Source organism: Meles meles, chromosome 1 (assembly GCF_922984935.1).
Source record: "Meles meles chromosome 1, mMelMel3.1 paternal haplotype, whole genome shotgun sequence".
Classification (NCBI taxonomy): Eukaryota; Metazoa; Chordata; class Mammalia; order Carnivora; family Mustelidae; genus Meles; species Meles meles.
Window position 1 is genome coordinate 550,614 of NC_060066.1, and position 11,879 is coordinate 562,492.

At 68.5% G+C, this 11,879-nt stretch overlaps 1 protein-coding gene across 3 annotated transcripts; it reads left to right on the forward strand.

Moving 5' to 3' along the window:
• Window positions 1-998: 998 nt before the first annotated feature.
• On the forward strand, window positions 999-10,562 carry DGAT1 (diacylglycerol O-acyltransferase 1). 3 transcript variants are annotated; one of them, XM_046024350.1, is made up of 17 exons: window positions 1,000-1,405; window positions 5,747-5,834; window positions 7,581-7,621; window positions 7,701-7,786; window positions 7,876-7,928; window positions 8,106-8,211; window positions 8,359-8,472; window positions 8,574-8,648; window positions 8,737-8,840; window positions 8,933-8,971; window positions 9,085-9,126; window positions 9,209-9,253; window positions 9,350-9,462; window positions 9,548-9,613; window positions 9,698-9,901; window positions 9,946-10,085; window positions 10,183-10,562. In XM_046024350.1, exons 1-17 carry the CDS (start codon window positions 1,206-1,208, stop codon window positions 10,293-10,295), a joined length of 1,629 nt encoding a protein of 542 aa, XP_045880306.1. In that variant the 5' UTR covers window positions 1,000-1,205; the 3' UTR covers window positions 10,296-10,562. The 3 variants fall into 3 exon arrangements, with proteins under 3 accessions (XP_045880310.1, XP_045880306.1, XP_045880314.1); XM_046024358.1 differs by having other exon boundaries at window positions 1,001-1,405; window positions 9,698-9,785; window positions 10,023-10,085; XM_046024354.1 differs by lacking the exon at window positions 8,933-8,971 and having other exon boundaries at window positions 999-1,405.
• The last annotated feature ends 1,317 nt before the right edge of the window (window positions 10,563-11,879 follow it).

Below are 11,879 nucleotides of genomic sequence, written 5' to 3' on the forward strand. Positions count from 1 at the left end.
CATGTGGCCAGGGCACGGGAGAGGCCGCGAGCCTTAGGCTGAACCTCCCTCTCGGTTTATTTGCTTCTAGACAGGCACTCCTCCCGGCCTTGCTCAGCTTAGGAGTGAATGGCTCATGGGTTTTGCTGCTGGGTAAACCGGCCCGAGTCCCCGGTGGCCCCGCACCCGGAAATCCTAGACGTTCCCACTACAGCCCCGTGCGGAGAGGAGAGGCTAAGGAGGGAGGCGCACTTGCCCACTTGGGGGCTGCGCCGTGCGGTCGTGCAAGGACACGGAAGCCGCTGGGTCCCCGCGACCCGGCACCCCAGAGGCTCCCCACGCCCTGGCAAAACCAGCCCGGGTGGAAACGCGGCAGGCCCGCAAGGCGGCGGGCGGGCGGGGGGCGGGGGGCCAGGGCCTGGCCCCTCGGCGATGGGAGTTGGGGGCTACACCTTCCCTATCCCCGCCGGGCACCTCCACGAGGAGCCGGTCGGCAGGGCGGGCGTCCCGGGGCCGCGGGGTCTGGGGCCTTCCCCGGGCTCCGGCCTTCGGTCTGGCGCTCGCTTGAACAGCGTGAGCCCAGGAGAAGCAGGGGCTTCTGCGGTGGTAACCAGGGGGCTCGGGGGACCCCAGCGCGCCCCGACGTGCGCTCGGGGGCCAACACGCTGGGCGGTGGGCGAGGCGGGTCGCACGGACACGGTCGTCCACACGCCGCACTCCGAGCTGGCCGAGCAGCGGCGAAACCCCGCGTTGGCAGAGCGGGAGGAGCAGCAGGAAGCGGCGGGGGGAGGCCGGGCGCGTTCCGCGGAGACGCAGAGGCCCGCGGGGAACAAGGCCCGCCTCGGGCCGCCCGGCCGCACACGCGCTCTCGGGTGTACCCGGCGACCACGACTCCCAGGGTGCCCCGCGCGGAGCGACCACGACTCCCAGGGTGCCCCGCGCGGAGCGACCACGACTCCCAGGGTGCCCCGCGCGCCCGCGGACTACAAATGGGCGCGCGCCCCGGCAGTTGACCAGTTAGGGGCTCCCGGGGCGACGTGCCCGCGGTCCCTGGACGGCCCGGAGGGCGCGCGCTGATTGGCGGCCGGGGCCAACGCGCGGGCTACGGCGTCCGGCAGGGGGCGGTGGCGGCGGTTGGCCGAGGGTCCGGAGGCGGAGCCGCGGGCCTTGGGTGCTGCGAGCCGGGCGGGCCACGACTCTGCTCGGACCTGGTGCAGGTTGAGGCCATGGGCGACCGCGGCGGCGCGGGCGGCCCCCGGCGCCGGAGGACGGGTTCACGGCCCTCGAGCCAGGGCGGCGGCGGGCCCGCGGCGGTGGAAGAGGTGCGGGACGTGGGCCCCGCGGGAGACGCGCCGGCCCCGGCCCCGGCCCCGGACAAGGACGAGAGCGGAGGCTCCGACGTGGGCAGCGGCCACTGGGATCTGAGGTAGCGAGGCGCCCCACCCCTAACCTCTGACCCCTGCCCGCGACCCTTCTCAGGGCCCCGGGCATGACCGCAGCAGCGCGGGCTCCGAGTGCGCGAGCCTGGCTCCCGGACCTGGTCGTGGGCAGGTGTGCCCCTGGGGTCTCTGGGCGGGGACTGAGGCACAGGAGTGGGGAGTCCGTTGCCAAGGTCACCCACGTGGGGGTGCCGAGGGGAGCCCGCAGCAGTCCGGCTTCCAGACCCCCCACCCCTCCTCACGTCGTCTTCGCCGGGGTCCCCCGGACCGGGTTCTCCCTGTCTGCAAGGAGCCGGGTGGGAGCCGTGGTTTGTGACCAGGGAGGGCTCTGAGGGGTGCCTTGGCGCTTGGGAGTCCCGCAGAGGACGGTGGCCCCCGCTGGGCAGGCAGCCTGCAGGAGACTGGGGCTGCCTGAGAGACAGGGGCAGGGCTGTGTCCCTGCAGACTGTCCCCAGAGCTGTTTTCAGGGGGTCCCGCCGTCACCCAGAGCTTGGATGGCCTGGGCCCCGGCTTCGGTTTCCAGAACAAGTGTCTTCTTGCAGGGACGGAGTTGCGTCCTGCATTGGGACTCTCACCCCCTGGTTGGGGTACAGGAGAGGGCCTCGAAGTGCCCCTGGGTGGCACCCTGTTTAGCTGAAGGACTGACAGGAAGTGGTTGGGGGGCGAGCCTGGCTGATGGGGAGGACCCGAGGGCCAGGTCCTGGGTCCCTCCGTCACGCCCCCCCCAGTGATCCCGTTGCCACCTCTAGCCTCCCTCTCCCACTTCTGGCCTTCAGTGTGGCCCGGGGTCCTGGGGCTTAAGCTTTGGAAATGCCTTTGGGGCTAGGGGTAATCAAGGAGGAAGCGGGCGGTCAGTCCGTCTGCCGGCAAGGATTTGCTCCCTCAGTAAACACGAACAGGGCCTTTCTCCACCGTGGGAGAGGATGGGTGAGGGTAGCCGGGGTCCTTGCCCTTGGGCTGCGCACAGTCCACCTGGAGATAAGATAATCTCCGCACTGAGCAGCCTGAGCAAAGGTCAGGCCCGGGGTTTGTGGAGGTGCTGTGGCAGGGGACGGAGCTTCTACTGAGGGGGTGCTTGCTCCCCGTGGGCCTGGGGCAGTGCTGGGGAGGCTCCAGAGGACAGGAGGGCCTTAGAGTCCCCTCTGCTGACTGCCCTCCAGGAGGCCGGGGTTATGGCTGCATGATCTCCTGCAGGGGTGGCAGGAGATGGTGTCCTTTTGTGTGAGACAGGGCTGTTGGCTTTGGGCCACATTGCCACTCTGGGATCGGCAGTCACTTCCCTGCTCTGCCAAGGCCAGGCGTCCTGAAGCCTCGCCTGTGCTCCTGGTAGTTGGGCCACGTGAGTGGCAGCCTTGAAGTCTGGGCCCCTGGGAAGAGGAGTGGGAGATGCCCCGGGACTGGAGGGGGGCTGGCAGTTAGGGCCCCTCCTGGTCTCCCGGTGGCGCAGGCCATGTGTGCTTGTTCCTCAGGGCCCGGTGTCCCCTGGCCCCTGGGCGCCGACAGGCTCAGGCCTTGCTCTGGCTGTCCTGGGATTTGGTCCCTAGGCTTCTCCTCCTTGTCCACTCCTCGCACCTCAGATTTTTATCCATTTATTTGACAGAATGAGAGCAGGAGAGCACAAGCGGGGGAAGCAGCAGAGGGAGAGGGAGAAACAGGCCCCCCATGGAGCAGGGAGCCCGATGCGGGACTCGATCCCAGGACCCCAGGATCGTGACCTGAGCCGAAGGCAGACACTTAACCACCTGAGCCCCCCAGGCGCCCCTGCTTGCCGCCTCTCCTTCCCTAACCTTCCTGATGCCCTGCGCTCCAGGCCTCCTCCCCTCCCTACACTTCCTGCTCACCTTGGCCTGGGAAGGGGGTGGGTCAGGCTCTGGGTGTGAACTCAGCTGTGTGGCAGGAAGGGGGGGCGCCGTACACAGTGCCTGGGCCTGGGCCGTCTGGCCCTTGGCTCCTGGGCACTCCAGGCAGGGCCTTCTGGGCAGGGCTCCCCCCGGGTGTTGGTTCCCGGGATGTCCTGTTTCTTCCTCCCCAGCAGGGTATCGGCTTGTGGGGAGCGCACGCATCCTCTTGGATCCCGAGGGCCAGCCCAGAGGCTGAAGAAGTGCTGAGGAGGGGCAGCCGGGAGGACAGCTGGCGCTCTGTCCCCGCTTTGCTCTGCGTGGCCCTGAAGCTGAACCATGGGGTCCCCAGGTGTGATCCACACTTGGGGGCCGTGCCCCGGGCAGGCTTTAAACTTCGGCAAACCTTAGTTTCCCCTCGCGGCTGCCTCCCAAAGCTCATGTGAGGGTTGAGTGAGGTGCCAGGGGACGCGCGTCCCTGCTGGCCGGGCGGACCTGGGGAGTGAATGTGGAACCGCTAGAGGGCAGAGGTGTGGGCGGCCGGGGTAGTAGGGGAGAGGCCGACACAGCCGGCTCTGGGTGTTGTGCCAGGCCCCGCCTGTCCGCCCTCTGGCCCACTGCTCACTCTGACGGCAAGGCTGGGCCTTGTGGGTTTTGCTGTGTGGTGGGCTCCCTTTCTGTGTCTCTGCCGCCTGGGCTTGGGGATGGTCAGGAGCCCTGTGGAGGGACCCGGGGAGTGGCTGCGGGCAGGTTGGGGAAGGCCTCGAGAGCCTGACGGCCGGGATCGGAGTATGCGGATACCTGTTCCCCAGCCCTGTCTTCGTCTTCCAGATGCTGAAAGCAAAAGCAGCGTGGTCTTCTGGGGACAGGGGTCCCGTTTGTGAAATGTTTGCTGGATGGGTGTGGACGTGCAGGCGGGGCGGGGGGCAGGTTGTGGCAGAAGGTGGCCCTGGGACAGCTTCAGCACAAGTGCATGGGCTCCAACTTGGCAGAAGGGCTGGGGAGGCCTCATCTAGCAGACGGGCCCGGAGACTGTCCTCTCTGGGGAGTGGGGCCTCGGACCTCTGGTCACCTTGCAGAAAGGTAGGTGCAGAGTCTCAGGGAAGAGAGGGTCTCCTGTGGCCTCCCTGCAAGGCCCAGGGCAGATGGGAGAGGGACACAAGGAGACCTGTGCGCGGGGGAGGCTGGAGGGCCAGGTGCGGTGTGTGCTGTGCCTCTGGCTAGGTTTCAGACGGCTGAGTAGCGCCTCAGCTTGCCCAGCCCCTCACCTCCTGGTGTCCACCCTAACCCACAGCAAGGCCTGTGACGGAGGGTGGGTCAGCCCAAGAGGACATCTGGGCTGCGGCGTCCCTGCCGTGTATGCCTCTGAGTCCGCTTCTGCCTGGGGGCCTCCAGAGGTGGCGAGGCCTGTCCACGGGAGAGAAGGGAGTTCCTGGCCTCGCGTCTTACCAAACCGGGGGCCTTGCTCAATGCCGCGGGAGGCTTCCTGGGGGCGTGGCAGCTGGGAGGGGTGAGGCAGGCTGAGTGCGGGGGGGAACTGGGTCTGGGCCTTGCGGCAGGCGCCGGGGGGCGGGGGGGGCCCTTCTGCCAGCTCCGTGTCACTCAGGACCAGGCGGGGATGTGAGGGCCTGCTTGTGAGTCCTCAACCGCATTAGTGCTTCCGTGGGAGGTCTCTCTGCCGTCAGGCTCCTGGCCCCCGGGTGGGCCCTTCTTGGCCCCCTCGGCCTGGGCAGGAACACAGGGCTGACCGTGTGGTTATCACCTGGAGCACGTGGAGGCTGTGCACGTGTCCGAGGGCCTGTCCTCGGGAAAGTGCGTGCGAGTCCAGGTGCCCCGCGGGCTCTTGGCCTGGGGCCCTGTGCACACTGGAACCTGCATGGGCCAAACCTTGGGGGGAGGTCGTTGGAGGCGGGGGCCCCTTGGTGCGCTGGGCGGCGGGATGGGCCACGCAAGGCAGATTCAGCCCCTGCCCACCCCCCTACGCCGCTGCCTGGTGGGCCTCGACATCCCTGGAGTGGACGCTTCCTTTGGGCGCGTCACCATCTGTGGCTGTAGCGTATGGTGGCAGCCAGAGGCCTCTGGGAAGCAAGGATGGGCTCTTGGCCTGGGAGCTCCAGCTGTCTGTAGCCCTGGGCAGGGCCGGGCCGGCCGGCCTGCTCCTGTTTGCTACATGACCTGCCCGCTACCTGGAAGGGCAGGCTTCTGGGCCCCGAGAGCCTGGCCCCGCCTGGGTCTTCTGTGATGGTGAACGGGGAGGAGGAGGTGTGGGCAGAAGAGAGGGCGGTGTGGGGCGAGGACCGTCCCGCTGGGCTCGGATGGGCCGCAGTCGCTCCGAGGGAGCCTGTGGTCTGCTCTGGCCTGGGCCCCAGACCCCAAGGCGGGCTCGGGTTCTGTGCAGGCCGCAGCCTGGCCCTGTGCTTGGAGGCGGGTGGGGTTCTCCCGGCTGGGACTGGCCGCAGCGGCCCCTGAGAGGGTGTGTCCCCACGCCAGGTGCCACCGCCTGCAGGAGTCTCTGTTCAGCTCGGACAGCGGCTTCAGCAACTACCGCGGGATCCTGAACTGGTGTGTGGTGATGCTGGTGAGTCGGCGCGGGCTGGAGGGGAGAGCCCTGGTGGCTGTCCCTGCACTGGCCACACGGTCAGCTCTCGTCCCTGCTGAACCCCAGTCACAGCAGCTGTGAGGGGTCGTGGGGTCCAGCCACTGCTTCTGTTCTGAAAGCGTGGAGCCCCGGGCGGGCCGGCCTGCGGAGGGGGCGGGGCTCAGCGCATGGCTCCGGCCTCAGCCCGGCAGCTCCAGGCCCTGACCCTGAAGGCACCGAGCCTCTCTCCCTCAGCCTCCGTCCTAGCTGGCCTGCGGGGAGGGATTAGACGGGGCCCTTGCCTCCCTCTCCGTCCGCCCTGGTCCCTGCTGGCACCTTGTGGGGGTGGGGCAGCAGCTCTGGCCCAGAAGGCGCTGGAGCCCGGGGCTCCAAGGGGTGGCCCTCAGGGAGGGGCGGGGGCAAGGGCCTGTCTGGGCCCGGCCCTCACCGCTCAGGCTGATGTGGCCAGAGGCCTTTGACCCTTGCCCTGACATCACCACCTGTCTCGGGTGTGGCTCCTGGGGTTACCCATGTGGAGAGGGCTCCAGGCACACCCACATCCTCCCTGCCCACGGGCCCAGGAGGCTCTCGTGGAGTAGGGGGAAGGGCGATGCAGTATGGTGGGGGGGGAAGCCGGCTGAGCAAGGGGGCAGTGGGCCAGAGGCCAGCCTGACCCTCAGGAGGTGTGTACTTGGCCTCTGGAGGCCATTCCTGGCCTGGGGTCCGTAGAGGCAGCCCTGGAGGGTGGGCCTGCAGCCTCATGGGCTCACCTGGCCCTTTTGCACAGCCCCAGAACCTCGCCCCTGCTTCTGGCGTGTCTCCCACTCCCTCGCTGAAGTCGATGTGCACCGTGTTTGGGGCTGCTCGGTGTGTTCCCTCTGTGGCCTCGGCCTGGAGGGGAGCACAGCCCACCGGCAGCTCCAGCTCCTCCGGGCTTGCTGTGGGCCTTCGGGACAGGCCACCACCAGGCGTGGTGACGGCCCATCTGTGCCTGGCAAGGCCGGGCTCGTGGCTGCGGGAGGGCAGGGCCCTTGTGTCTCTCAGGTTCTCACCTCCTTGTGAAGCCTTCCCTGACCACCCAGGTAAGGGATCCCACCGGTGTCCGCGGCCCAGCATCACTTTTCCTCAGAATCTACCATGAGCCAGGGCCAGGGCCTGAGTTTGGGGCATTCGGCGGGGTCTGTACCTTATGGGATGGAGTAGGAGACCCTCGGGCCTGCAGAGGGAAGCCATTCCCCAGCCCCAGGCCGAGCCAGGAGCCCATCTCCATGGGTTCTGTCCTTGGGAGCTCCTTTGGGGCCGCGTGCCCGGGCCTGGAGCGCTGCGGGATAGCGGAAGAGGGGCAGTGCCCAGTGGCACTTGGGGCTCAGCTGCCTGGCCCCTGAGGACTCTGGTCAGCTGCTTCTCCCTACTCCCTAGGGAGTGGCTGCCCCTGCCTTGGGCCACGGATGAGAGCTGTGAGGCGGCGGGTCAGTCTGTGTTGCTGCAGACACTGGGGTTGGGGTCGGTTCCCTCTTGTTGGGGTGATAGGGGCATCGCGGAAGGGCTTCCTGTCCCTGCGCGAGTGTGGGTGAGGAGGGTGGTGGGTCTTGGAGCTTGGCGTGCAGGCCAGACCCTGGGCTCACGGGGGGTGCACGTGTCCCTCGGGACCTGGGGCTCATGCCCCTGCAGGCGCTGAGAGGAGCCGGGGGGCGGGGCACCCCGTGGCCCTGGCTAATGGGGCTGTGCCCTTCCTCTCTCTTGCAGATCTTGAGCAATGCACGGTTATTTTTAGAAAACCTCATCAAGTGAGTGTCTTCCCCAGGGCCCTGGCCCCACCCCTGAAGCCCCTCCCCACCTGCTCAGGCCTCATCCCCCGATCCCCAGGTACGGCATCCTGGTGGACCCCATCCAGGTGGTGTCTCTGTTCCTGAAGGACCCCTACAGCTGGCCCGCCCTGTGTCTAGTTATTGGTGAGCTGGGAGCCAAGGAAGGCCTCGGGTGGAGACGGGACAGGGCTTGACTGGGGCCTGAACCTGCCCTGTGACACTTACATCCTCAGTGGCCAATGTCTTTGCTGTGGCTGCGTTCCAGGTGGAGAAGCGTCTGGCAGTGGTAAGCAGAGCCCTCCCACCCCCTGCCCTGCCCAGGGGTCTGCTCTTCTCACTAGGGCTGTGTGTAGCTCTCCCGGGAGGGGCTGTGCCCCAGGCCTGGTAGCCCTTCCCCAGGGAGACCCCTTGCCTAGGGCGTGGGGCACCAACTGAGCACTCTGGTCCCCCTCACCCACCCCAGGGTGCCCTGACGGAGCAGGCAGGGCTGCTGCTGCACGTGGTCAACCTGGCCACCATTCTCTGCTTCCCGGCGGCCGTGGCCTTGCTGCTTGAGTCCATCACTCCAGGTGTGCCCTTCCTTCATCCCACCCGTGTCCCAGCCTGCCTCGGAGGCCCGCAGGAGAGACCCGGGCCCTCCAGCCACAGGGGCTGTGGCTGTGGCTCTCCTGCGGGCTGTGTGGGAGGGCTGTGGCCTGAGCCTGCCTCTCCCGCAGTGGGCTCCGTGCTGGCTCTGATGGTGTACACCATCCTGTTCCTCAAGCTCTTCTCCTACCGCGATGTCAACTTGTGGTGCCGGGAAGGAAGGGCCAAGGCCAGGGCCAAGGCTGGTGAGGGGCTGCCCAGGGCTGGGGCCTCAGAGCCCGTGCCACCCGCCTCGCGGGCCAGACTTGGGCAGCAGCAAGGCCTCACCGGCCCCCCTCGCTTGAAGCTTCCGCAGGTAAGAAGGCCAACGGGGGAGCCACCCAGCGCGCTGTGAGCTACCCGGACAACCTGACCTATCGCGGTGAGGACGCCCCGGGACTTGGCTGAAGGGCAGGGGCTCAGGGACGCAGGGCGCGGCCTGGCGGGTGCTAGCCTCGCTCGCGTTGCAGATCTCTACTACTTCCTCTTCGCTCCCACCCTGTGCTACGAGCTCAACTTCCCCCGCTCTCCGCGGGTCCGAAAGCGCTTCCTGCTGCGGCGGCTCCTGGAGATGGTGAGGATGGGGGCAGGCTGCGGGGACGGGGGGCGGCGGGGGTCGGCCGGGGGTGGGGGGCTCAGCCTGCTCCTCTCGGCTTCCTCCCTCAGCTGTTTCTGACTCAGCTCCAGGTGGGGCTGATCCAGCAGGTACGCCGGGGGGCGGGGCCGCCGGGGGGGCGGGGCCGGGGCCACTGGGAGGCGGGGCCGCCGGGGGGCGGGGCCGGGTAGCCCGGGCGCTGACGCTGTACCCGCCTCCGCAGTGGATGGTCCCCACCATCCAGAACTCCATGAAGCCTTTCAAGGTGAGCGCTCAGGTGCCCCCCGGGCTGGGGTGGAGGGCGGGTGGGGAGCCGCTCGGGCGCCCGCTGAGCTGTGTCTGCGCAGGACATGGATTACTCCCGCATCATCGAGCGCCTCCTGAAGCTGGCGGTGAGCAGCCTGGGTCGGGGGGTGGGGGGAGCCCGGGGCAGCAGGGGCGGGGCGGCGGGGGCGGCGGCTCACAGCGGGCACTGCCTCCCCCTGCAGGTCCCCAACCACCTCATCTGGCTCATCTTCTTCTACTGGTTCTTTCACTCCTGCATGAACGCCGTGGCCGAGCTCATGCAGTTCGGAGACCGGGAGTTCTACCGGGACTGGTGGTGGGTGGCCTCGGGCGTGCGGCGGGGCTGGGCGGCGTCGGGCTGCCAGCCGCTGGGCCGCTCAGCCGCTGCTCTCCGCCCCCAGGAACTCGGAGTCCGTCACCTACTTCTGGCAGAACTGGAACATCCCTGTGCACAAATGGTGCCTCAGGTGGGCGCGGGCGAGGGGCGGCGGTGGGGGCGGTTGCGGGCAGCTGTGCGCGCGGGCCCAACCCCCGGCCCCCTCCCTCTGCAGACACTTCTACAAGCCCATGCTTCGCCGGGGCAGCAGCAAGTGGCTGGCCAGAACCGGGGTGTTCTTTGCCTCGGCTTTCTTCCACGAGGTGAGTGCCCTGCGGGCACGACCAGCCCGGTGCCCCGTACCCCACCACCGACCGCACGCGCGGCCCCCACTCCAGTCAGTTCTGTCCCTGTCCCCCGGGCACGTGTGGCCCCCGTTACTCCAGTCACCCGTCCCCGCCCCCTGGGCGCGTGCGGCCCGTCACTCCAGTCAGCCCCATCCCTGGCCCCCCTGTGCGTGCGGCCGTGGCGGTGGCTGATGCCCGTCGCCCCCACTGCAGTACCTGGTGAGCGTGCCTCTGCATATGTTCCGCCTCTGGGCCTTCACAGGCATGATGGCGCAGGTGAGCCCCCCCCCACCCCCCGCCCCCCGCCCCCCGCGGCCCTGGGCCCCTCCTTGGGTCCTGCGCTGTGGCCGGCTGACCTGGGCCCGCTCTCCAGATCCCCCTGGCCTGGCTGGTGAGCCGCTTCTTCCAGGGCAACTACGGCAACGCGGCCGTGTGGCTGACACTCATCATCGGGCAGCCGGTGGCCGTGCTCATGTACGTCCATGACTACTACGTGCTCAACTACGAGGCCCCCGTGGCCGGCGCCTGAGCTGCTCCACGGCCCGGCCACAGGCCGCCGCCTCCCGCCTCACTGCCCATGGTTGGAGCCCGCCCCCCACCTGTGTGCCGGGGAGGGGGCCTGGCCCGTCCGGAGGGCTTCTCTGCCCCTATGGGGCTCCTTCCTGCCCTACTCAGGGATGGCAGCTCCGTGTCCCAGGAACCTGTGCCGACCCTGCCCAGGCCTCTGAGGGGATCAATAAAGTGCTGTCCGGAGTGGCCGCCCTCAGCCTGCCGGGGTCGTGGGGTGCTCGTGCGCTCTCGGGAGGGGCTCAGAGTCCCACTGGCCTTCCGGTTGGGGGCGCTGTGTCCTGGCTGGCGGGGCGGGAACAAAGCCACAGTGCCCATGAGGCTGACTCCCCCTCCCTGGCCCTCGTTCTGTACCACAGGCGGCAACCCCCACCGCCCAGCAAGACCTGGCTGAGGTCACGTCCTGTCCTGTCACTGCCCTTGTTAACCTGGCGTGTGTGCACTTTGTCGGGGTGAGGGAGCATCTCAGAGCTCCGTGGTCCCTGTGCTGGGGCCTTGGAAGAAGCCGGTGCCCAAGGACTTCCCAGCAGGGGACCTTGGCTCGGGGCACTGGCTGGAGTGTGCCCGAGGGCCAAGAATCAGAACCAGTGGCTGGCCTGACGGTGCCACGTGCTGGTGCTGTTGTTAGGCTGTGATGCTCTCGGTGCCTGAGTCCCCGGACCCTTGGGGGAGGCAGGCGGCCTGGCCTGACCCGTAACTCGGTCTTCCTCCTGAGCAATCCGCGCGAAGGCTTGAACACCAGCTCTCTGCCCCTGCCTGGCACCCAGGAGGGACTCTCAGCTGCCCTGGGTTTGGGCCCTGCCCACCTGGTTCTCCTCGCACTGCCTGAGCGCGGCCCTCAGGAAGCTGTGCTCCCAGATCGTCACCTGCCAAAGCGCGAAGGGGGCAGCCCGGAGCCCGTTCCCACCTGACCTGGTGGGCAGGCTCTATCAAAGCCCCCGAGGCCACGTCTGGCTCGATGGGCCCCAGTCACAGACGTGGTCTGACAAGGCAGGTGCGGGGGCGCCTGGGCAGTGGCCTCAAGGGCCATACTGCCCCAGCCCACGTAGAATCTGCCCAACCTCACGTCCCCACCTCCTCTGGCTGTGATGGAGTCGGGGGCAGAGGGACTCCCCGGGCCCTGCTGGGGATGGTGAGTGGTGGGTGGCCGCCTGGGGGCACAGAACACCAGGAAGGCCACTCTGGCCTGTCCCCTCCCCACCCCTCCTCTGCTCCCAAACCAGCCAGTGCCTTGAGCAGGGCTGTGAGGCCAGGAAGAGGCTCCAGCACACCCACCCACGCTCCCAGTCCCCTCGCGGGGAGGTCTTGGGAAGGGCGTTCCTGTGGGTCCGTCCCACTGCCCCCTTCCAGGTCCTTGAATAAAGAATTGTGAACACACACGGGTGCTGTGGAGTCAAGTGCGCATAGCCAGGCTCTGACCATCGACGTTCCCTCCGAGGAGGCCACCACGGCCCAGACCTCCAGCCCCCTTCCCAGACCCATGTCCCCGGGGCCCACCCTGGG